At 42.9% G+C, this 26,633-nt stretch overlaps 1 protein-coding gene across 4 annotated transcripts in view; it reads right to left on the reverse strand.

Annotated features, from left to right (window-relative positions):
- Positions 1-16,257, reverse strand: part of BAALC (BAALC binder of MAP3K1 and KLF4) — a 31,404-nt gene extending 15,147 nt beyond the window's left edge. For all 4 annotated transcript variants that reach the window (XR_010996901.1, XR_010996892.1, XM_068183162.1 and 1 more), the window contains exon 1: positions 15,948-16,257. Coding sequence is in view for 2 of the 4 variants with exons in the window: in XM_068183162.1 (XP_068039263.1) it covers positions 15,948-16,113 (166 nt within the window). In the remaining 2 variants the exon portion in view is untranslated. The remainder of the gene's footprint in view (positions 1-15,947) is intronic.
- Positions 16,258-26,633: the final 10,376 nt, after the last annotated feature.

Genomic DNA, 26,633 nt, shown 5'->3' on the forward strand with positions numbered 1-26,633 from the left:
AAGAAAGCAAAGTCCTGAATTCTTTTTTAGAAATCTGTAAGAAAAGATGATTTGTCAGTAGAAAGCAGCATTTGTCAGTATTAGCTAGCAAAGGAAATGACTGAATTCAATAGTTTCACCCAAATATTCAAAGCCTTGGTCTTGAAAATATATGAAATTTTGTGAAATTAAAAAGTCTTAAAGATCTCTTCTGACTCAAGTCATTCTATGATTCTGAGTTAAGAAGTCTGAATGCAAACTAGTCACTGCATTTCCCTGAGCAGTCAGAAGATGGAGGCAGAGTATTCCAAAGATGCTTTAACTTGTAGTGGTGGTAACTAATAATGCTGTAATCTAGTTTTTGATAGAAAAAAAATGAGCTGAAACTTGAAAATATTATAATTTATTTTTTAAAAAATACTTCTGTCTTTATAAACTGTCTTTTCTGCTAGATATAAAAACTGATGTTGTTCTTGTGTCTAAGTTTAGATGCAACTTCAGTGAGTCAGAGCTCTCAGCCAGAAGTCCACTGCTTCACCTGGCAGTGGAGCTCTGAGAACAAGCTTGAGCACAGCTTTCAACAGGCAAACTGCACTAGGAATTATATACTAATTCCATTAATTGAGTCTTTGACATTTCAAACATCCAGATGATGAGATTTAACTCCTCTGGAGTCATCCTATGAAATTACTTTCCACCATGTGTCTCTTTGGCTATCTGGCCTCTGAATGAATTGTCTGGTGAAACATCTGTCAGCTAAAAAGCCATTTTGTTATTAAGTCCAATTGTTCATTTATCAGATTGTGTTGCATCTTTTGGTCTTGCACAGAAAAAGTTTTCTTACATCAGTCCATTTCCCGAGGCTTATGGAAAATTTCAATCCTGAAAATAGTATATCTGATTCATTTTTAATCTCTGCTAGTTTGCAGCCCGAGCATACTTGCTGCATCCTGCATTGCAGGGGTGTGCCTTTTTTTTTGCAATACTTGTCAAATATAAACCAGATATCAGTATTTGAGCCTTCCACTATCACTACTATATTTTTATATGGATGACCTAGTGGTCACCAATACTAGGCAAAAAGATTTTTTATTTTATCATGTAATATGTTTGCCATTCTGAAGTTAAGAAACTATTTTAGAATTCATTTTCATTAGCAAATAGATGATTTAGACAGTGGGCAACAGCTTAGTGGCTTCAGTGACTTGCTCATTATGTATGAACACCAAGAAGAAATTACAGTGAGAATACAGAGGCAGTGGTGTTAAGAGCATGAGATTTCTTGGCAATCCATAAAGCAACACCTATTTTATAGACACAAAATGATGATTGCAAAACAGAGATGATGTTTAAAAAGGATTAGGATCACAGGGCTGCTTTTAAAATGGCAAATATTTTTGCACTGCTATTTGGGATTTGCTACAGTACACAAAAATGAAGAGTTAACTCTCTTATGTACTATTGGAATTTAAAAGCCAGCAGGGTGGCAATAGTAAGGGTCTTGCCTCATTGTGTTTTAAAACAAGCAAAGTGTTGAGATATTTATGCCATCCTCACAGCAGGATTTTGGTAAATAATCTTCTTGGTCTTTCATGGCAGACCTTCAGTTTACATCAGTGTTGTTAAATCACTGTAGACATTTAAATGAACGGGTTCAGTAATGTTGTTTTCATTCTCATCATCTCATTCATGCCACCCCTGCCAAAAGTCTATGGGCCAGGGGAAACAGCAGATCCCACCTCAATGCTCTGTCAAATACATATGTTTTACTTTCAAATGAACTGGCAAGGCTACAATATTCTCAAGGTCCCATTCACAAAACCTGGGTTTCTGGGTGATTTTTAAATGCCTACAAATGTGATGGGGACCCTTCCCTCAGGAATGAGTGGTCGGGGTTTGGAGACTGCCAGGCTACTCCCTCTGTGGGGAGGAACGGATGACAAGTGGCAGGTATTTCACTGCATGTAATCAGGTTTATTTTGTAAGGAACACAAGCTCTCTCTCAATGGCCACAGGGAGAACACCCCTGCAGCAGCCCCACTGCTCATAAATTCATAAATCCAAGTGTACCTTTCCAGCACAAAATGTGCCTAAAAGAACTTGTTCTCCTATGGCAACATTTACCACCACCTTTCTCTTTGCTTGCTAGACTGCACAGGCACACTAAGTCTTGCCTTTCTTACCATGCCGATAGAAATCCCTTAGGCTGGAGCTTAACAAATGCTTTTTTCAGCAGCATCCGGGGAAAAAAAAGGTTTTTTTTAAACTGAAATCAATCCTAGACTTATTCTTCCCCCAGTGACGCAAGCAGTCAGACTGGCAACACTTGGGAGGTAGCAGAGGAATCAGAATAAGCAGCTGAAAGCAGCTTAGCTTGGTGTGCTCTCCAATAAAACAAAACAAACACGATAATTTTTAAATTTTGAATGAGTTTTCATAAATTGTCAGACAGCATCATCCCAATTTAGTGGCCTAGGAGACAGATATTTAAAATTGCAGTCTGAAAAATTGCTCACAGACTTGCAAGCTTATGTCCATTCAAATACCTCTAAACCTTCCCCCCACCATATACTTGGGGAGGGAACTGTCTAAGAAAGCTTTGAAAAGAATTATTTTAGTAAATAGTTCCTCACAGAGAAGTCAGTGAAAATGTAAAATACAGAATGAAAATTTAAGACATTAGACCTGGATTTCTTTTTTTTTTTTCTGGTCTCTTTTATTATAATGACAACACTAATGATAACCAAGGATAAACATTGCATACATGCTGTTCTAGTTCTGCATACAGCCTGGTTACACCTAAGAATTCAAATTATTCTTAGTAACAGTATTTCATAAAGAGGAAAAGAAATTTTTACTCTTAACTCTTTCTAACCAGATTTTTGTATGAAGATTTTTGTATCACCTTTGTATAAAGATGATGTGAAAAGGGGGGAAATCACCTAATTTATTCAATTTGTGAATGTAAAACTAGTCTAAAATGCAAGTTGTGTCATGGATTGACATCTGGCACAGAGAGACAGAAAAGAGATCTAGGAGGGACTATTCTGTAGCCCTTAAATATCAGGACCACAGGAAACGTCTCAAACCACAAATAACACATAGGTAGGTCTGCCTGGATCTCCTTCACAGGCTTAATCAGAAGAGTAAGCCTTAGTAAGGTTCAAGATGACCTGAAAATTTCTGTGACTAAGAAAATCAGCAATGCTGCAGTAGCTAATACTGTCAAGAAGTTTGGGCAGGGTATGAAGCCTGTAGTAAGAAGGCAAAGTTAATCTTAGCCAAAAGAATCAACTATTTGTGGAGAAAATTATTCCATGTGTGTTTGCCATGGTATTCTCCCACTTCATTTTAAAGCAACAGGTAGTGACCAAAACAGGACATGAATTCTGACCCAAACAAGCTCTAGATCTGACCCAGTACCCATGAGACCCTGTGCTGTCAGGTGTTCTGTTACGGAGTAACAAGCATACATTTGTTTTAAGCAGGTGGCTGTTGATTAGCTAAATTTATACCTTTGGAACTGACTATGAACAAACCAGTAGGGTTCCATTTTCTAGTTCAGCAAGACCCTTTTTTATTTATCATGACTGTTATCTCATGTATAATGCATAAGATGCTGGTTTAGAAATGCCTGCCTAAAAAGATGCTGCACTGTAAAGATGGACTCTGAGAAAGCTCACAGTGAAGAAAAATGGAAAGTGTTATCACCACATACAGGTGCTTCCAGAGGAAATATGTGTTTGCAATCATCGCTGAGTTTCTGGCATTTAATGCTACAGAGTGATAACAAGTACAGAAAGCACTGAAACATCTGTTTTCTCCACCTATTTTTCTGATTTGAAACAATATATTTTTGGGACAGCCACGCATCTGCAGGCCTGAGGACTGGTGCATGCTTTGGCTGCAAAAACAAGACATAGCAAGGATCCAATAAAAAAATGGAGTGTGACAAAAGTCAGGTTTAAGTCATTTCCTCCAAAGCAGTAGCCTCAGGGATGAGGCCAGATGCTCAGGAAATATGCAATAGCTCTTTTACCTAACAAGAAACAATTCAGAAACTTTCAGGCATATCAGAGTGCGTTTGTGAGCTAGGATGAAGGATCCAGATTTACAGAGAGATGACCTGCTGCAGCAGGAAAATATTATCAGAAACAATGTTTTGTATTGGTAAATACAATAATGCAATAAACTTGCTTCCCAGACATTCAGAGAATCCAGAATGATTTCTCTGAACTCTAATGTGATGTGAATCGTAGACAGTGAAGCAAAATACAACAAACACATTTTCACTTTCCACACATTTTGGAGGTCTCTCCAAAGCTGTCTCCAGGCAGGCAGGGCTGAGCCATGGCCAGGCACACCACTGGTGTGGGGAGGCAGCCAGGAGCTCTGTGCCTTCCTCCATACTTACAGGGGGATGCTTTTCTGAAGTGAGCTCATCCTAAAGCACAAACAAACTCTCAAGCTGCAAACCTTGATACCACTTGCATGGCCTAACTTCCCAAATACGTGCTAAATTTTTGCATATTGGTATATTTCAATTTCAAATGGGGATACAGAAGCACAGAATAACTATCTTGTAAACAAATTTAACAATGTTGCAACCATATCTGTGGAAAAAGGTGAATAAAATTTATATTTATCCCAAATAGGAAAAGCATGCTGCAACACTCTTTAACAAATATGTGAACATTTCAAAGCTCCAGACAAAGGGTTCTTCATGGCAAATAGAGTCCAGAAGACGTATTAAAGGGAATTGGCCTGACCATCAAGGGAAGATACAAAACTTGAGAGAATTGGAATCATGGTGCTAGGCAAGGACTTCAGAAAGACAACAGAATTTAATGTATGGAGGCACAAATTTTGATAACTGGAACAAGATAGAAGAATCCAATTTGCACGATATTTTGGAATAAGTATTAGCAACATTTTGGAAGACTTTGGCACCTGAGTACATCTTTTTCCTGGGAAAATGACACAGGAAGGATTAAGCAACTAACCAGTGCCACATGATGTGTCAGAAACGACCACTCCTTCCTCCAAACTGAAAAACTGACACACAAATAGCAAAGCTCTGAAGTGCTTTTCATAGTACTGGATTTTAGAAGGATAGAGAGTGGGGGCATTTGCTTTTCCACATGCAAATATACCATCTGTTTTTCAATAAAGCCCATGAAAAATACATGTTTAAAATTATACACTCCGTGCACAATACCTTATATCATGGGTCCAAATTATGGCAAATTAGCCTGTTTTCCAAAAGTGCTGGCTTTTGGCTCAGTTCCTGTCTAAACCTATCCTTAAAATGCCAAGAAAGAAGCTGTCCTTACAGGAGAGCACTGTGTGAGATGGAAAACAAGCAGCAGGCTGCTGGCCCTCTCTCAGTCATCCTTCCCAGAGCAGTGCCCACCCTGTTCTGAGCAGTGCCTTACAGCTGTATGTGCTCACATGCTCTTTCTTTCCCTCTCATTTTCCTGGGCTTTCCTTCTCCTTTGGAATGTGCTAATAAAGCATCTCTCATTCCAACACAGACATGGAAAGCATTACTATCAGTCTTATTACCTAGCTAATCACACATGGAGTTTTAAGATGAACAAAATGCATAATTTCAGTTAATCACACTGAGGAGCAGCAAAAATATTTAGGCAGACTAAATATAAATACTCATGAAAAGTATTTAAAGGTACATGAAACGTGAGCTGAAATGACTCCTCAGTTTTGCTTACCAAGGTACAGCAGCTGGAATTGAAGTTAAATGTTCCAAGTAGTACACTGCACATTTGTTTTCAAAAATAGTGATTAACTACTGGGACAATTTACAAAGGCTTAGGCAAAATGTCAACCACTGGAAAGCTGTAAATTCTGTCTCAATGTCCCAAAGGTATGTTCCCTGTGGGAATTAACTGAGGAAAGTCCAGTGAGCTGTATGGCCTGGTGGCATTCCCAGCCTTACAGTCCATGAATATACAGAAGGCTACTGCTGACTTAATTGGTGTAACTATGATCATAAAGTGCTTTGGCTTTAAGGTACTCATGTGAAAAAGCCATCACTCACATTTAGTGTTCACCCTAAAATGAAGGCAGTAACTACATTAAAACTTAATGCCATCAGCCATCAACCATCTTCTAGATAAATCCATTGCATTTTTCCATCTTTTCCACACACAGTGTAAACATTCAGAAAGCACTCAGGCATCTGCATTGTGCAAATGTCAGATATTCATGCTTTTACTACTGCAAGTGCTTGAAACAATTCTGATGGCCCACTTGGGAAATGCTAGCAGTTTCCAGAAATGAAAATTGCAACATGAGGACAATATCCAGACAAAATGTACAGAGACAGAAACACAACTATATACACTGTTAGGAAACTGGTAAAAAAAAAAAAAAAACCACAATCAAAATATTTCAGTCAGTCAATAAAGAAAAGAATGGGCTGGTTATTTTTCTCTTCAGTAGCTAGCATGCATCTGAATCAACTAGCCTAAATTTCCCATCTCCTAGGAAGAACGAGGCTCAACATTGCTTTGTTTTAATCAGCTGCTTAAAATGTTAGGCTCAGTTAAGCAAACAGCAATGAAGAGGAGCTCAGTGAACTCAGGAAAAACTAAAAATGTAAAGTCCTGCCTCACAGCCTCCAGTTGCCCATGTTAATTGGCAAAATACCACTCCTTCATCTACTTCTTTGACTTACTTTAACCTGTATTTTTCCTAAACAGAACAGAAAAGGCATTGTGGCAGTCTAGGGAAGCAGACTGGTGTGTTATTTTCTAATGTATTCATCAGAAGATAAAACTGCCTTATTGCATTATTGTTTTGTGCACAGCAAAGGACCAAGCCACTTTTTTCATGTGAGACAACTGCTGAAAAATGTATGCACTCACCACACAGCCAGAGAGATCTGGTCCTGTATTCCAGAAAAGAGGGCTGCTTGGTGCAGGTCAAAGAGAAAGCCTTACAATAAACCGCTGGCTTTGATCATTCTGTTCCTGAGTCTTAAGTATTACAGATTTGATTTAAGATAAAACCCAACTTTCAATCCCAGGTTTCTTCTAACTGCAATCTGTTTTAAACTGCAGGAACATCTGAGGGGAAAAAAAAGTTGGAACTAGCAATATAATTTCTGTTTCTATGAAGAGATAAATTTCTAGAACTGATTACAGTTAAAGAAAAGAGACACTTCAATGCTGAATTACTGCAATATGTGCTTTATGTGGAAATTTCAGAAATTTGATTCAATGAACAACAAGGTAAACTGCACTCTTAACTGTGTTTCCTGTATGCAATACCTTGCTTTTCTGCTTTGAGGTTGTCAGGAATCTTTGCTTAAAGCTAATTAAATTTTTAATTGTTTGCTGTGAATTCTACATTCCTAAACTGGAAAATGCAGAATTAGAACTGGCTGGAAAGTGTAAATACATTCCCAAGGAAAAGAAAAAAAATTTAAATGTTCTGGATCAGGATATAAAGGCTGGGATGAGGGAAAGAATGCTATTTCCACAAAAAGAGTAATTTTGCAGAGCAATTTCCTTCTCAGCCTTTTGCAGGCAGGATCTGCCATTGACAAAACCATGATTCAGGTTTCCTGCTCAAACTCTTTCAGACACTCTCCCTCTCTCACCATCCCTCCTCCCCACCACCCGCTGCAGAGACAGTGTAAAACCCCTTCCTTTAGTTAATGACAGACCTTTGGCTCTCAATAACTAGGAATATTTTTGCCTTTAAAGATTTTAACGCGGCAAAAAAGAGGTTTTTTTCACCGGGAAGTAATTTGGAGAGATGGTTCCAGTTCATCTTCCTGCAAATCATCTCTATTGATGCTCAACAGCCTTTCTGCTTTCTGGTACTGTGACAGCTGGGAAAGCCTTTCATGTAATTCAAGTGCTCCTGTACGTGACATTTTTAGCAAATTTACTTTATCAGTGGGTAAATTATTATACTGGGGTAAAGTGTGGGTGATCAATCCTAGCAGGTCTGCTTTAGACTGTAGGGAGGGTTTACCAAGAGTGTTAGCCATTAACTAAATGGATGCCAATCAAAGCCTGAGAGTTTTGTGGAAAGATTATCACAGTTTAGGTTGGCTGGTGTTACAATTTTTGCAGTGTTTTGAGAAAATCCCAGAGGCAATGAAGAGGCTGGGGAAGGAGGAAGCTTCTGGAGAACCCTGTCCAGCCCCTGCCCTCCCTTCCTGTCACAGGCCTGAGAGGTGGCTGCTCCCACCTGAGACACGAGGACGGGTCAGGAAGCTTCATGCACTATCTGAACCACCTACTCTCAAAAAAGATTGAAGTTTTCCCAGAAGTTGGGTCTGACACATCTTGCAGAATAGCAAGCTGAAGGGTCATAATTTAAAAAAAAATTCTCATCTCTCAATTATCTTTCACACTTTTACTGAAGTTCTGCTATCTATGCATGCATCCTTTTTTATGGCAGTGGATATTTATTAAAAACCAATTAATTAAAAAAATCTTCCAGAGGTGGTGGGGTAGATTGCTTAGCATGATCTGATGGGCCAAATAAGTATTGGTGCCATTTTTAACTGAAATGTGAAATTAAACCATTATTGCACTATCAAATGACAACAAAGTTGAAAATGTATGGAATGGAAGAATTAATAGCTAGGGTTGGGCTGGAAAATATGGTCATTACAAAAAGTTGTATTTATCATCTGAGTCTGATTTTTTTCAATAATTTCAATACTCTCTTGTGGAGCACTAAATAGTGATTTAGGCCAATACTGTAATCCTTGATCGGCTTCTATTCCGAGCAAACCCCTAGTATATGATGTACTGTACAAGAAAATCCAAACAAAGGTTGTAGTGTAGTGGTAATTTTCCTGCCAGAGAAGAGCAGAGAATATGTGAGAGGAACAATGCTGCAGACACCGAGGTCAGCAGAGAAGGAGGGGAAGGAGGTGCTCCAGGCACTGGAGCTGAGATTCCTCTGCAGCCCTTGGTGCAGCCCATGGTGAAGCAGCTGTGCCCCTGCAGCCCACTGAGGTCCCAAGGGATGCAGAGATGCACCTGCACTGTGGGCGAGAGCTGGAGCTGTGGCTGCCTGGGGGAGGCTGTGACCCTGTGGAAGAGCCAGTGGAGAGAGGGCCCTGCCCCCAGGCTGGAGCAGCCTGTCCTTGGAGGACTGCACCCTGTGGGGAAAAGTGACCCACGCTACAGCAGTATTGGGAGGACAGCTGCCCATGGGGTAGACTCACACTGCAGCTGTTCACAGAAAGCTCTTGCTCATGAGATGGACTCACATTGGAGAAGTTAATGGAGAACTGTCTCCTGTGAGAGGAACCCCACGGTGCAACAGGGGAAGGACTCCTCTCCCTGAGCAGCTGGAGAAGCCTTGGGTGATGAACTGACCATAACCCCCATTCCCTGTCTTCTTGAGCCTCTGGGGGAGGACGTAGAGCTGGGAAGGAGGGAGAGGTGGGGAGAAGGTGTTTTAAGGGCTTATTTTACTTCTCATTATCCTGCTCTGATTTTGTCAGTGTAGTAAATTCACTTCATATGGCTACATTGAGCCTGTTTTGCCAGTGACAGTATTTAATGAGTAATCTCTCTCCCAGTCCTTATCTCAACCCATGAACCCTTTATCAAATTTTCTCTCCTCTGTCCAGCTGTGGAGGGGAGTGAGTGAGTGCTTTGGTAGGTGCCTGACATCTGGCCCAGGTCAGCCCACAACAATATGTTGAATGGGAAATGGCAAAGGCACTGCTCTGACAGAGTCTCACTCCTCTCTCCAGCTGCTCTTCTGCAGGTTCTTCCCCCACTTACTTCTTAAATGTGTTATCCCAAAGGTGTCACCACTATTGCTGATGAGCTAAGCCTTGGCCAGTGGTGGGTCCATCTTGGAGGTGCCTGACTCCTCAGGACGTGGGGAAAGCTTCTAGCAGCTTCTCACAGAAACCAACCCTGTATCCTGCTCCATTCTACAAAACATTGCCCCGCAAACACAATACATTATTATACCCAAGGTCTGGACTAAGATGGAAAGGGAATTGCTGCAATATGTCCACAGTCCAGAAGAGCTGCATTTATTCACTTTTACTGTAATTCTGAACTGTAATAAGGCTATCTCCTGAAAATATCACATCAGAATCACTGGTATAATTGTTTATTAAACATACCAGATTTTGAAACAACCCATTAATAAAAGAACATATGGACATAAGAGCACAAGGAGATCCTGATATACCCATGTATTGCACTGATCCCTCTTTACTCCTTGACCTAAACCAGATGGTTTATTAAATATTTCTCTGCAGTCTAATTCATGAAAAACACTCTGCTGCACCAGGTTCTTAATTTACAACCTGATGCTTGCTTATTTCTGTCTGTTGAGCTCTGGCTTTGCGTACACCTGGTGCACGAGGGAGCGGATGACGGCAGCGCGGTCCGAGCCAGCACCAGTCCCTGCTGTCACGGCAACTGCAGCTCGCATAGCCCGGCCTCGGCTGCGGCTGCTCACAGCCCTCTGCGCACACGATGCAAAACTGACTGTCCAAAACTTCCCTGCGAAAGGTTACGTCTGCAACGCCGCATTTTGCATGCTGAGGCTTGACCAAAGCCTAGCTGCAAATTATGAGCCTGGTCCGTAAAACATCCCGGAGCTGTCAGTGACCAGGAACGGTGGAGCAGCAGCATGAGCCAGGCATTCAGCCCCAGAGTGCAGAGCAAGAATCATTCATAAACACACAAGCATATTAGGGCAATCATGCAAGATAAACTGTTAACCAGCCAGATTGCTAGATAGTGATAAAATTTCTCCTGTATTCCTCTGATTTGCTCTATTTATTTTACAAAGAACTCGATTGCCCTCCCATTTTGTAGCTATTTTGCAAATGTCTTCACTGATCCTAAACTGCAGGTTTCATTCCTGGCACACACTTACTGCAATTACCTTTGCTGATGCCATGGGCAAGTTTTCCTTCTGAGCACATCAGGGCAGTCTGTGAAACACGGATAATGTTTTCTTTAATATGCCCCAGGAAAAAAATTACTTCACTAAGGAAAAAGTGTAAAGTTCAAAGAATAAAAAGCTTTTTTTTTTAAATCAGCTCCTGTGTGTGATACCATGATAAAAAATGAACAAACAATTTAATAGATGAGGAAGAAGTCAGTCCTGAGGCAATCAGTATTCAACTTTTCCATTCTGAGACGAGAGAATTATTTTTTACTTGGTTGCTACATAATTTAAAAATTAATTACTTTTATTTGCATTTCAATAACAATCCCTATTAAAGACTGGGGTCTTACTGTGCTGGTTGCTGTGGGAAAACAGTAATGAGAGATCCTTTCCTAAAGTACTTGCAGCCCACGGGGTAAATTTATTCTAAAGTCTCTCTGACCACAAGACAACGAGCCATATCCACTCTGAGGCAATTTCAGGTATAATAAAGAAAAAATAATTGAATACAGCAGCTAACTTAGTCAGTGAAAATAGAAAGAAGTAGAAATAAGATGGCTTTAAACCTGTTTTAAAACAAACAAAATTAATTTTTGTTAGTTTATATTGAATGTGTTTATAGAGTACATTTACAGTTCTGGTTTCTGGCAGTAAATTGTACATCTTAAATTCATAGGATATACACATACATGTACATATACATTTCAACAAGTTATCCCAATATGATATAACAGGTTGTGCAAACATGTTCCAAAATACTTGATGGTTTTTGTGTGTTCTTTGTAAATTCAACCTTTTTCCCATGGTTTGCGTGCAACCCGAGGTGACTGCCCAGGGGACTCATCTGTGCCCACAGATTATTACTTCCTCTGAAAGTCATTACTTTGCTAACACTTCCACTTAGCTGAATCAGACCCTCTAAAGAGAAAGCAATTTGTGCAAAGAGTTGCAAGGATCAAGGAACGGTTACTAGGCAGAAATGTAGTCCATTATTTCCCCCAGCTATAGCCTACGCAGTAGCTCATTCCTGTGAAAAGTTCTTTGCTCACATAGCAATGGATGTTCTTCCAAGAAATTGCTTTATTGTAAGGGCTCATTGTGATTCTTTCCTTTTTTTCTCCCTCGCAGAAGCCACTCATCCTATGAACAGTATGTACACTAATTTTCCAGAAAATGCCTTTCAATTCCAGCACCTGCAGTGCTTCATGAAGTTACTTATTACTTTTCTATCCCCCTTCAGCCATACCTGCTTGCCCTGTTCCTCATTGCCAAAGCCTCAGCAGTGTACTGCAACACTATCAAGTTACATAATACACATTACTATAAAAGTTACAACCACCTATATTTGTGTCTGTTGGTGACTTCTCATGACCTAAGTCACTTCTCATGAACCTAAGACCATCTCTCTTATTTTAGGTATGCTATAGCAACTAATACTGTCCTCTATGTCTTCCTGTAAAAAATGAGGAGATTACAATACACTTTATAAAAATAAATGTAAAAAATCAAGTAGGGAAATTAACAAATAGTCAAAGAAGGGATCAATTGAAATTGGAAAAACAGAAAAGCAAATTAGAAAACAAAACAAAAAAAAAAAACCTCAGTACTTCCCTACTAATTTAATAATATTTAAGCTTTCAAAATGCTTTGGTAAAGGTACAAACATTTGGCTACAGAAATACCTGTAGTTCCAATGAGAGCAGGCACAGAAAGCTGAATGTACTAGCTGAAAGAAAGAGAAGCATATGATGAAATTTGTGGTGGTATGAAATTACTAAGATTAATATATGGTAGTTACTAACCCTTTCCTCACTGATACACTCTCTGATTCTGTATACACGACATTTCTGAGTGATTTGCTCCTCTTTACATTCTGATGTCCAATTCTGTTGTTTTTTCTACAACAGAGACATGTTCATAATCACAACCTCCCTTACTGCTTTTGTCTTTTCCCCAATTTTTTTTTTTCTTTTCCCAAAATATTTCTTTTATCCTATCTCTATGTCTCTCTCTGCACAGAATTTCACCAATTTATTCTGAATGAAAAATGAAAGAGAAAAACTTCATCCTCTTTCCCCATCCTCATTTGGCTGGTGCTCCCTTCCCTGGCTGCCTCCTCCCTTTCTGTGTCCCAGTTACAGCTCCTTCCTACCTTGCCTTGTGCCAGTGTCATCTCCCATTTCCCCATCTCTCCCATGCTGCTCGGGTCCCCTCCCTTACCCTTCCTTTTTGTCTCTCACTCTAAGGTAGTTTTCAGTTCTCACAATAAAGGCATGCATTCCTTTTCATGTCTTAATCCCGTATTTGACCTCATTTGCCCCTCCAATTGCTCCTACCTCTCCCTTTCATCTGTAAATTCACTTGAAGTGCTTTTTCTAGTCCCTGGAGTGCCGCTCCTTATCCCTATTCTTTCCCTACCTCAAACCCCACGGTACAACAGCTCTCCCTGAAGTACTTTATGACTTTTGAGGCATTAATTGGGAGCAGTATGTGTTCCTCAGGCTCCTTAAACTGCTGCCACCACAGCTCTGTTGAAGAGTGAATCTTGCCCTAACTGAAGTCCTACTCATCGTTTTTGCTTCTACTCTGTCCTTTCCTCATCACCTTCCTTCTAATTTCTTCTGCAAGGTTTTCTTGTAAAGCTTTTCAAGCCCTCCTCAGTCTCCATTGGTCTCGAGTGTTGTTCTCTTCTTCTTATCTCTGGTGTTCTCATCTCTAAACACAATCACCACATGTTTCTAGAAAAAATACTTACTGATCTACCTCTTTGTTACCTCCTATTCAGAGCCAGATCTTGAACTGTCTAGCTTCTGTTTATGATGTTTAGGCACCAACTCAAAGTAAACATGACTAAGATAATGCTACGTGTGGATAAAAAGGTAACAGTGTTTAGCTTTCACTGCTGGAGATGACACTGTTACCTGTCGTTTGAACTTACTGATCAGCATCATCTTGAACCTCCTTAAATTCCTTATCTAATCTTCTTTAATATGGTATTTCATAGACCCATTCACCTTCAAATTCTCATAATTCCCATGTGACTACGACAGAGTCTTTCTTTAGCCTTTAGGAGTACAACATAGATCCTTTGTGACTTCTCCCTCCCTATCATATTTTGGTCAGCAGAGAGTTGTGGTCTCCCTGCTCCAGCTGGTCTGTGATGCCCACCTTTGTGAATTTGCACTCCTGCACTTTCATAATTTCTTCCTGGTGCTTTGTTACTTTCTACAAAAAGTCTGTAAAGCTACTTCTTTTCATCTGAACCTGCCTATAGGCATTTACTGCTTTATATGGAAAGTATAATTATTCTGGGCAGCAACCATTTGTACAATATCTAGCACAATGAATTTCTGGACTTAAGCTGAGATTTCTAGATACTGCTGCAATACACAATAACTCTTAAATAATTTCAAACTGCACATCAGATCAGAGCTTCTTAATCCCTTTCCCATATCTGTCACTTCTGTAACATCTCAGGTGCACAACTAGGGATGTAGCATACTGACAAGAGCTGGGAAATTCAAACTTGCAGGTCTGCTCTTGTGCAACCCACCCTCTGGTCAACTTTCCGTATATGAGAAGGCATCAGAGGTAGTGTGGAAGAAAGCGGCCTCTTCCCTAATTTCAATTTATTTTCTAAGTTACTTGACTTGCAAAAGGAAAAGCCATGTATTCCACAGCAAGAGCCTCAAGGACCGAGTTCTCTTCCTTTCTGGTAACACTGTTCCACAGCTGACGGAGTCCGTACGCTCTCGCTCGTAGCCGAGCACTGCCGAGAGAGGATCTTCAGAGCCCGGACCGGGTTTGGTAGCCCAGAGCCCGGAGCGCGGCGGCGCCGCTCTCGGCGCCGCCTGGTCCCGACTCTGCCCGGTCCCGGGGCCGCTCCTGGCGCTGCCCGGTCCCGGGGGCCGTTCCTGGCGCTGCCCGGTCCCGGGGGCCGTTCCTGGCGCTGCCCGGTGCCGGGGGCCGCTCCTGGCGCTGCCCGGTCCCGGGGGCCGTTCCTGGCGCTGCCCGGTCCCGGGGGCCGTTCCTGGCGCTGCCCGGTCCCGGGGCCGCTCTGGGCGGGGCTGGCCGGGCAGGGCAGACGCTCCAAGCGCTCCGAGCCTCCGCGGCTTCAAGCAGACTTGGGCGCCTGCATTTCTTGGCGGGAGGGCTGGAGTGGCGGAGTACGTTCTTCTCACAGCAGGAACAGGGGTACAGCCCCCTCCATGCACACACACCGTGTGTGTACGTGTATATACAGCATGTCTAGGTGCACACACAGCATGTCTAGGTGCACACACAGGGTGTCTAGGTGCACACACAGCTGCACGTACAGTGTGTGTAGGTGCACACACGGTGTCTAGGTGCACACACAGGGTGTGTAGGTGCACACACATGGTGTCTAGGTGCACACACACGGTGTCTAGGTGCACACACAGTGTGTCTAGGTGCACACACAGGGTGTGTAGGTGCACACACATGGTGTCTAGGTGCACACACAGTGTGTGTAGGTGCACACACACGGTGTCTAGGTGCACACACAGGGTGTGTAGGTGCACACACATGGTGTCTAGGTGCACACACAGGGTGTGTAGGTGCACACACATGGTGTCTAGGTGCACACACAGTGTGTGTAGGTGCACACACACGGTGTCTAGGTGCACACACGGTGTCTAGGTGCACACACAGGGTGTGTAGGTGCACACACACGGTTTCTAGCTGCACACACAGCTGCACGTACAGTGTGTGTAGGTGCACACACAGTGTGTGTAGGTGCACACACAGTGTGTCTAGGTGCACACACAGGGTGTCTAGGTGCACACACAGGGTGTGTAGGTGCACACACATGGTGTCTAGGTGCACACACAGTGTGTGTAGGTGCACACACACGGTGTCTAGGTGCACACACACAGGGTGTGTAGGTGCACACACACGATGTCTAGGTGCACACACAGGGTGTCTAGGTGCACACACAGGGTGTGTAGGTGCACACACACGGTGTCTAGGTGCACACACGCGGTGTCGCCGCCGTTCCCCTCCCCGCGGGGCCCGCTCCCGTCTCCCGCACTCACCGGGGCGCGGGCCGCCCTGCTCCCGGCCGGGGCCCTCGGCGCTGCCGCCCTCCTGCGGCGGGCTCTCGGAGTCCGTGTTGGTCAGCCAGGTGGACTCGGTCTCCCGTGTCCAGCTCTCGTAGTAGCGGGGCTCGATAGCGTCGGCCCGGCTGCCCCCGCAGCCCATGGCGACGCCCCGCTCACAGCCGCCGCCGCCGCCGCCGCCGCCCGGGCACCATGGCCCCGCCGGGCACGGCCGCCCCGCCGGCCCCGCTCAAGCCGTCAGCCCCATCCCCGACCGTCCAGCCCCACCCCCCCGACTCCCCTCGCCCGTCTACCCCTTCTCCCCGGCTTTATTATCTCCGCTGTTCCCTCCCGCACCCCACCCTGACTCCTGGCTGTCCCCTCCCCTTCTCCTCCCTCAACCCTCTTCCCTCCCCTCCCGCTTCTCTCCGCTCCCCCACCCCACCGCCTCCCGGCTCGTCCCCGATCTTTCCCATCCGCGGGTGTCTCCCAGAAGCGGGGACGCTGCCTCCGCCGCGGCGCTGGCTCTGCCCTGCCGAGCGCCTCCGGCTGCCCGCGGCCGGGGGCAGACACACGCCGCGGGCGGGCAGCAGCTCTCTCCTCTCCGGGTTAGGATCTGGATAGAGAGGATTTACACGTACATGCCAGCGTGCCACAGCTAGCACCGCACAGCAGCCCCCGGCCTGGGTTTGCACCCAGCTCGTGTGCCCTGACTGGGTCTTGTGCTCTGTTTCACTGAGCCATCCGTCCCTTCCCCGTTTTAGCCTTGTTGGAGAGACTTGCTCCCACTTTGGTGTTGCAGTTTGCTGCTGTATAATTGGGAACCGAAGGTGCAATACTGAGTGCTCAACTCCAGAGATACTTCCACTCTTTCCTCTTGCATACTCAGCCAGACTTTGGGAAGCAACCAAGAACATGAGACTCCTGCAAAACAGACTATAATTAAAGCTTATGCTTGGGTAATCCAAGTGACAGAGATCCTGCACTGAGTTGTATTGATGGTGATTGCAGTTTGTATTGCAAGAGCTGTTTCACAAGGTCCCTGCAGGGCTGAAACCAGCCTCATGAACACTAGGCACTGTGGGATCATATCCTGAGGGGGAGATTTTATCCCAGATAAAGGTTTCTCTCCTGGAATAATTTTGCAGTAGAGCAGCAGGAATGACTCTTTCCCCTGTGAGAACTTACAGAGCAATACAGAAGTCATGTTCCACACTTCATGCCATTACCCAGCATGGCTGCTGGCTATAAAGGATTCATCCACTGAAATCCAAAATCAAGTTGTCCAGCGTTATGGGAGCTGCAAATAGGAGCACAAAGTCTCTGGAGTAAAAGCTCTTGTCCCTAAGGCTGGCTCAGGATCCTTACCAGGATCCCACTGGCCTTAGCTGTGCATCCCAGGTGGTAGATCCCGTGCTCTTGCTCTGAAGGGATTCAGGTCAGACACTGCGGTCCAAGCCGCCAAATCTCTCATTGTGCTTCTCAAAACAGATGACCACTGAGGTGCTTCTAAGCAGCTTCCCAGGCAAATACTGACTCCCAGCAATCTTACTTTCTGACTGAGGTCTGCTGAGATCCCTTACCCATGTGGGTGCTGCCAGCAGCTCTGGTCCCCGTACTTGCGCTACCAAGGTCCCAGGGTGACATGGGCAGTGATCTGAGCTACTTTTTCATTGCTGTGGTAATGTTTTGGTAGATTAAAAATACTTTACTTTTATAAAAAGAGACTTTCAAAAGAGATTATATTTCAATCAAACTGCTCCCCAGCAAATAGTCCCCAGGGCAATGGGATATAATGGTGTCTGAAGCCAATAAAGAAGCCGAACACACATCCCCCTTCCCAGGAGTTGTGTGTGCCCTAGGTGAGCATAGGGCATGGCCCAGGAAAAACTGCCAGACATCCCTGAGTCTTCAAATGAAAACATGACCAACACATCAGTGTCTCACACTGTAACTGTGCAAAACTTCCTAGACCAAGAGCTCTAAATGAAGAACACACTAGAGCAGAACCTTGGGGGAGCCTTTATATGTTGTTTCATTTTAACTTAAAAGTTTAAGGGGCTCCGGCAGGCTGCTCCCTGCTGGCATGTGTGCTTTCACATCACTTTGATTTCAGGTCTAGCTCTACTTGCCGGAACTTTGTCTTCTGACACTTATTTTTCCTAGCAGTTTTCAAACCCTTGAAAAACCAATGGCAAGAGAGCAACAAAAGGCTTCTCTTTCTTTCCTGTTATTACTACCACCACTAGAGAGGAATTAGACCATAAATGTGAAGCGGGGTCTTAAAGCATTATATTGAACCATATTCATTTTCCTTGCACTAGTATTTCACATCACCTTTCAAATTTCCACTTTTGGTAGAACATTGAGAAAATTACTGCAGAAAAAAAATAATGTAACTATTACAGGTTTCATATTTAAACTTCTGGTGTCGTCATGATTTTGAATTTAAAAACATACTTTCAAATAAGATTTTTTTGTATGACAAAAAAGTTTGTTAGCTCTAGTAAGTAAATTAATTTGTTTTATTTTCATCAGCTCCTAGTGGAACTGAGAACTACTTTTTGAAACTGGAAATTTTTTTTCCCATAGGTAAAGGAAGTTTTATTCTTTGGTGTGTTTAGAATAAACTTAAGAGACTAGGAGAAAAAATGAGATTTGCATTGTTTTGTTGAAAGAGCCAAATACAATTGTGGGTAGCCTTTTATCATAATTAATTCTGAATTATTGAAAATTACTCCTCACTGCCAAGTGTGCAGGGCACGATGTTGCTGGATCTGCACCATTCTGACTCCCTCCTGAGCTGAAGAGCAAACCCTGAGGCACAGAGGCACACAGCCATTTTGTAGAGGGCGTGTGCTGTAGCTATAAAATAGCCTATGGCAGGGAAGTGCATGTTGGCTGGCATGAAACACAGATGGCATCTTTAATACAGCAAGGCAACAGTACAAGGGTATGAATTTGATAATCTTAGTTTTGCACTGAGAATTGTATTGGGAAAGTAAGTGGACAGACAAAGAAATCTGTCTCCAGAAACAGAAAATACCCAGGATCAGTTGAATCCTGGGCCTGATTCTATCTCCTCCAGTAGTGTAATCATATGGCAACTACTCAGCTTGTGAAGCTGGGTGGAGAGCAATTGATGCAGGGCAGGAAGAGGTTGATGGCAATGTGCAAGTGAAGAATTAAAATCTGCAGAACACTTAAGGGGAAAAACCTCACAATTTGTTTTTCTTCCTTTACTTCAGCACCTGAGGTGGTGTAGCCTAGCAGAAGAGGGATTAAAAATGCAATTTTTTGGATCAAGTTTAATTTGTCATGCTGCTACCCTCACACTGAGAGATGATTAAGGCATTAAAATCTGACCTCTCTTCATTAATTGCTAAAAAAGGGTGGTCTCCCACAGATCCTATTAGTGGAGCTTGGGCTGTGTTTTAGCTGCTCTGGTTTTGTGCTGCCTGGTGCACACTGTGGTGGTGCTTTTCCTCCTCATGCTGTCAGGGATGTCTGCTCTGTGTATGCTGTTTTCAAAACATGCTACTTGAAACAATGGGAGCAGGAAGTAAAAGGACAGGGTGGGCAGGGGATGAACAAGGGAAGGGGATTTCAGGGAATTTACATTTACCTCTAAAACAGGTTTAAAATAATGAAAAAAAGCTTTTCCTCATAAAATCAATACGTAATTGTTGTAGGACCCATTATAAATTTTTCCTTTGGTGATACTGAGTCAATTCAATCTTTTGTATCCCAATGACCATTTCAGTGTTAGGTGCAGAAGAAGCAACAGGAGGTTTAGGAGATATCCTGCCTCCCTTCATTTTTTGTGCAGCGTCTCTGCTTGTTTTATTAGATGGTGTTAAATTTCAGGCCCCAGCTTTTCTCACAAATCTGTTCTCTTCACCCCAGAAAGCAGACAGCAGATCAGTTTACTGACCTACCCAGGATCCCTGTGGTTTAAGAACATTATTAGAGGGGGGAGAAGAATTTGAATTTAAAACTTTTTCTTTCCAGTAATGTATTCTGTGTATCAGAGGAGAAATAGAATTATTTAGCTGTGTTATACCCATTTGACATCATCACTCCAAGCTTGCAATATGCCTGGAAGCAAGATTGCCTCTGCAGCTTTCACACCATTTATATGAGTAAATGATCAAGGATTCCTCTTTACTGCTGTGAACACTTTAAAAATATAATTTGCTTACCTTGATTTCTCAAATAATTGTCTTTAAAAGTTTTAAAATTTATACCATATAATTTCCACATTGCTCTGCATTAATTATGCATTTCTTTCCAACAAGAAAATAGTAGCATTCATTTATCTGATACGACCGTTCAAACAGAGAAAGTTTTCATTTTAGTATTCACAGCTTCCTGGACATGTGTGGGTGATACTCAACATTAGCTACATGTGAAGGTTTGCTAAGGTATCTCCAAAGAGCTCATAAATAGAGAGAAGTAAATTAACTCACTCTTCCACTGCATCTTTTTCATGTTTGAAAATTACTCTGAAACAGAACCTCAAATTCCAATTTCACAGAGTCAGAGAGCAAGGCCTTGAATTCCCCCATCTGAAGCTTTCAATTTCATTTCAAAATAATAATTTACTAGATTCTTAATTGTGAATAACTGTAGCCTGGCAGCACAGAAGTTTCCTGTGATGGAATTTTGTGGCCATTTCTTTTCAGCTTTTTCAGCCTTTGAACCACAGCCGGACTTTAATGCTGACCTGAACTTGTCAGGGTCCAGTCTCCTTCCTTCCCTTGTGAATAGTGAATGTTTCCCAGTGAACAAACTGTAAGCTTTGCGTAAGTGGGAAGTTTAGGATCAGTATAATCATATTCACTTTCCCAGCAAGTAGTGAAAAACCAATACATAGCAGGCATCCAAGTGTCCTCACTGCATGGCATCCTACTGATACCTTATGACTGAAAATTGGGGCAGATGTGCATGTGTGTACAACGTGTATCATGCCTTTTCTGTGTGCTGTGTGAACACAAATCTTCAAAATCAGAATATGGAAAGATAAAACTCTGGGTTTGCCTCATCTAACTTGTGACACATTGGAAGTTGAAACATTCCTAAGTTTCATGAGGATATTTGCTTCATTTGTGGCTTGTGCAGCTGTGCCCTTCGCTGCTCTTGGAATGCAGAGTTATCCCATTTGCTGTCAAGGATAGAAAGTAGATAGCAACCACTGCACAGAAGCAGAGACTGGGTGATGGTGGATCCCTGGTTTTCATCAAAGGGGATGCTTGGGGGATAGCATGCTTGCTAATGGCTAAGTCTATTTTCCTCATGGAAAATATCTCCTACTCTCCTGTGAGTTCAAATAGTTCAAAGGGATCAAAAGAAAAGGAGGTAGGAAAATGTCATAATAGAGAAGTTTTGGCTGTATTACTTTGTCACATCGAGAGCTGCTGGCTGTTCTGAGCAGCCACTCCCTTCACCAGACTGTTTGCAGGGTGCAATAACCACCTATGGAAACAAATCCTAGAAAGTATTGCTAGGCTGTGACAGCCCAGTTGAGATCTCCTTCTTAAAGAAGGTCTATGGTCTAAACCTTCCTTAGGTTCTTCTCAAAGAAGGTCTAAGGTCATCCTCCAGTCCCTTTGGGTGTCTCAGGCTTGTTCAAATAAACTGGCAGCTAGTGAAATAAAATTATTTTCTGGGAAAAAAACAATTGTCAGCTGTGCACCAGGCCTCATTTGGGGGTGTTTAAATTTAATCTATTGATTAAGGCAGCTGAATAAAGGACGTCAAGTGTAAAATCCAGCAAGGATATTAAGTGTAAGTAAGAAAGGATAATGCAGAGAGAAGCTCAAAATACCTGGGTGGTGCTCCCCAGCAGAAAGAGCCATTGAGTTTGTTCCTAAAAGGGCTCAAACCAGTCACTGCCACCTTGCAGAAGCCGACATGGGCACTAACCATAACACCCCTGGAAAACTCAGACTGCAAACAGAGCTGTAGCACAGAGCAGTGATGGATTTATTCTCATTTACCCAAGTCTCTGCAGAGCTCCTCCACATAAAATCTGTTTACCTTGTACTCTGTTCCAAGATTACACTTTGTTCCTAATTAAGAAGGTAAATCATAAAACCTAGTTATGAAACCAGTATTTTATGTAACTAAGTATCGTACTGGGTAAACATTTAGCCCTTCAGTTGCTCCTGGCAGAGTGAGCCTGAAATTTTATGGCCCTAATACCCAAGTCTTAATTAAATATCTTTGACTTTTTCCTTTGGATGCATTCTTCTCTCTGTGGGTATTAAAAAATTAAGCATGTACTGCCACATTTTAATTGTTTACAGGTAATTCATTTGTTTTGAAATAAACTAGGTGCTCTATCAGCCTAATGCAACAGTGCAGGAAAATCTAAATGCAATTAAAAAGGAAGTAGTCAGACACTCCATTAACTGTGTTCTACATTAGGAAAGCTCTGTAATTTGAGGAATTTCTAGTTCTACATATACAGGGCCTACTCAGCCGACTATAAACATGAAAAATACAATACTTTGCTGTCTTCTTTTCCTAGGCTTTTTTTCTGTTCACTACAGTGCCAAGAGGACAGGAAAAAGGAGATGGAAACCTGCAGGACTTAATTACATTTGTGTTATCAGTATGTAAGAGCCCAATTAAGAGCAATTATGCTGAATTTTAAAGCATATTTTGTCATCTAAAAAATAAAATGCTCCAAAAAAAAGAGAAAAAAAACAATCTCCATTCAATAAGTACTTGTGAATATTTCTAAACTTCAGCACAACCTTTTGTACATGTGTCTTCCTTTGAGCTCCACTGCGTCTGCTGAGCTTATTTGAAAGTCCCACTGAAAATTTACCTCAGTACAATTATTCTGAATTCAGCCTCACTCTTTATAAATGCTAGTTCTGAAAGATTCTGTCCTCCTGTTCATGTCTGTCCTCTTTTATTCTGTCTAAACACTGTGAAGCCTAGATCAGCATCTTCCTAAGATTCCTCCAAAGTTTTGATTCCTAGTTGGATGTCATCAGTCCAGGGGAAACCAGAATAGCTGTGCACCACCCGTGCCCACTCCCAATACCTTTTAGCACTGAGATGTGAAATGCAACTGTAAATATTTTGAGGTTTCCCTGCTTTTAGGTTGGTACACAGCGTATGACTCACTGGCTGCTCCACAGAGCCTGTGTTTGCTGTTGCAGAAAGCAGATGATACTGTTATTATGCAAAATCACTTCCACCCACCCTGGTGACTCACCAGCACGTCACCAAACTGGATTTACATCAGTTTCAAAATATATCTCCATTACCATTCCCATCTCAGCAGATTACTTATTTCTTCCTTCCACTCCTTCTCTGAATGACAACGTGGCTGCATTTTCCTCTCAGAAGCAGAACAGGGCTGGAGGCTGCTCCTGCCTGATTGAGCTCAGTTTGCCAGAAGGTTTCACTTACAAATGGAGCAGGAATTGTGGCAAGGGCTGCCGCTCCATCGAATGACCAAGCCCTTTTCCTATGAAGGAGGTTTCCCTCTTCAGCTAAGATTTTTTTTGCTCTCTTAAGATCAGTTCCATTAATTTGTGTCTTAAAGAGTTGATTCATCTGCGAATTAACATAAGGTAGCACTGATCTCAGCTTGCTGTGATGTGACAGGCTGTAAATGGTGTCTGTAAATGGTGACAACTCAAGGGCTGCTTGACTTAAACAAAAAATAAAAATAAAAATAAAAATAAAAATAAAAATAAAAATAAAAATAAAAATAGAAATAAAAATAAAAATAAAAATAAAAATAAAAATAAAAATAAAAATAAAAATTAATTTGCCTCAGTCTAAAATTGTTACACTTTTTAACTCCATAGTCAAACAAACTGCAGCAGGAAGTCTGTCAATTCAGGAAAGGAAAGCTAAAATAATCCTCTTTTAGAAAAGTTAGTTATTCTCCTGTGGTAAGCCATTACATCAGTCTTGTGGAAGCACCTGGTGATGATAGTAAATAACTAAATGCATTCCTATTTATTTGAGGAATTCTAGTAATTTATGAATTTCATGGTTCTCTGCTCTGGCATGTTTTGTGTCTCAACATGAGTAGATAACATTTAAGTGTCATTGAATATTTGGGCTTAAATGGAATTGAGATTGGATGCATTTGCAAACCTGAACATACTCAGAAATTTGGAAGTTTAGCTCTCTGCCTCACCTGCAAAAAGGGAAGATTCCAGCCCTTGTTTGCTGGCAAAATAAATACACACATTATATGGCATACTGTGCCAGTACACCAATTAGGGCATAAGTATAAAAGCTAGGTTATGTATAAAAGCAAAGAGGTCTCTCAGGAAGATCTATCCTGAGGAGTATCCCAGCTGCTTTTGAGGAGGCATGGACTCTCAGGCTGAGAACATTCTCTGAATTCTTGATTCACCCAGCTGCTCTTTTCAGAAGGAGCTGTTCTGTTGACCACAACACTACTGGAGGCCATCATCTCTTTGTCCATTTGGTCTACCCATGACATCCTTTCAGTGCCCAGGTGTTCATTCAGCTTCACTCTGCGTGTCATGGTTTGACATGGAAGTGATTTTTTCAGGAAGTTGGGTCAAACCAATCAGTGGTCAAGTTTGGATATTGGCACCTGAAGTGACCACTGAAGGTATGGACACGCCTCTGAGAACACAGGGGGTTAAAAGCAAGAACTCCCAAGAGCTCGCTCTCTTTGGTTCCGGTCAGGGTGCTGTGCAGACCTCCCCTGCCCAGCCATGGGGCTGGGTGGGGGAGGGGAAGCCATGAGGCCTGGTCGAGGTGAGCCGAGGGGTAGAAGGACTGGAACCGAGCCAGCTCCTGTGGACAGAAAGGTGGAGAGAGCGGAGATGTCTTTGTCATCACCCCCCAGAGGGAAGAGACAGAGAGTCCAGACGGCACCTGTAACTTTGCCGGCGCGGAGGAGAAGGAGGGGGGGGGAAGGTGCCCAGCCTTGGCCTTGGGAATGGGCTGCTGGGCAGAGATTTCAGCCGTCCAGGGAGTCTGAGCTTTTAACCCTTTCCTGAGAAATGAAGGCTTTGTAAAATATTACTCCTCCTTGATTTGAAGTACAAGAGACACAGTCTGGGATCCGAGATGATGGAAGAAGAAATTCTTGAGTTGGAAGGAGATGATGGAGTGGCTTGTGGCTGGACTTTTCTTGTTAGCCATAGACTGAACCAAATTCTCCTGACAGAAGCTGCACTTAGGGGGGGTGCGTTGGTGAGCCAAGAGACCTGTTTCAGTGATTACCAGCAGAGGAGTAGAGAGAACAGAGGAGACTTGAAAAAGGTGTGGAGAAGCCCTCTGTCTTCGAGGAAGAAGAAGAGGAGAAGATCTCTGTTCTTGGACCCTCAGCCCCAAGGGGAGATGGGGGGGACTGTAGTCCCAAGATGAGAAACTGAACTGTTGTCTCTTTTGGTCCATGGCAAAGCATCCTTAAAGGAGCCCTATGAGCAGTCTGTCCATGCACGGTGGTGAGAGCACTGTGACATGGAAAGGAGAGTGTCACCATGGCAGATTTTCTCCGGGTGGTTGCCATGTGTGACATGGAAACACAAGGGTGGCAATTGTGTTTCCTGGGGGGTCTGTGGCACAGGGAGACTCCTGTCTCCCTTGAAGGACTGAGTATTTGATTATCTTAAGGGTGGCAACTTGATCAGGATCCCGGGTGGTGTCTCACTGTTGAGTTTGTTTGGAAATTAGGTGGGAGGAGAAGGGGTGTTTTGGAAGGTCTTCATCCAGGATTTAGTGTTTGTAGTTTTTATAGTATCAGTAGTTTAAAAAGGTCTTTTCTTTGTTATTAAGCTTGGGCCTGCTCTGCTCTGTTCCTGATCACATCTCACAGCAATTATTTAGAAAAGTACATTTTCATGGGGGCGCTGGCATCAAGCCAGTGTCAAACCGTGACACTGCCCCTGCTGTGTGTTGTGGCTGCATTGTGCTACACTTGTGCAAGCAGAGCAGCCTGAGCCAGCTGGCTCCAGAGAAGAGACCAGCAGGTGGGAGGGCACCAAGTGTTTGCTCTTTATACACCTGGTGGTTGAGACCAAGCCATGAGCCTGAAGCTGCTGTGTCTGACCACAGCTGGATCACTGATACAATCCCAGTGCACTCAATGCTTGGCTGGGTTCACATTTGGCAGCACCTTTGTTTCATGTTCTGTGTGTGATTCACCATAAAGATAGGGAAAAACCTCACAAATTTAAATAGCTTCAAGAACGTTTAAAAGCAACAGCAAAAAAAAGCAAGCAGCTTAGCAAAACAGTGATTTGCAGAGAGCTCCAGGTAAGAACTGCAGCTTGAGGAGTTTGGAGACATCACAGTGTGGAAATGAAGCCCTTGGGATTCAGTTAGAGATGAAGACATGTAACCCTATCTATGGCCCACTACAGTCCATGGGGATCTAAGGAACAGAATTCAGCTGCTCAGCCAGAGGGGATTCAGGCAGACAAACAAAGCATTTAGTGATCCAGGGAGGATCCAGATGGATATGGGTCTCCCACTGGCCCCATGTCTTACCTATCATCCTACCTGTGATGATCTTAAAGGTCTTTTCTAACCTAAACAATTCTGTGATTCCACCAGCAGATCTCAGCTGCCTTATGGTGTTTGACATGGGCACTGGCCACCCCTGCTCACACAGCACTAACAAACTGCTGCTCAGCTTGTCTAGGGGGAGAGCTGAGCCAGCCAGCT

This window comes from Anomalospiza imberbis, chromosome 1, assembly GCF_031753505.1.
Source record: "Anomalospiza imberbis isolate Cuckoo-Finch-1a 21T00152 chromosome 1, ASM3175350v1, whole genome shotgun sequence".
Classification (NCBI taxonomy): domain Eukaryota; kingdom Metazoa; phylum Chordata; class Aves; order Passeriformes; family Viduidae; genus Anomalospiza; species Anomalospiza imberbis.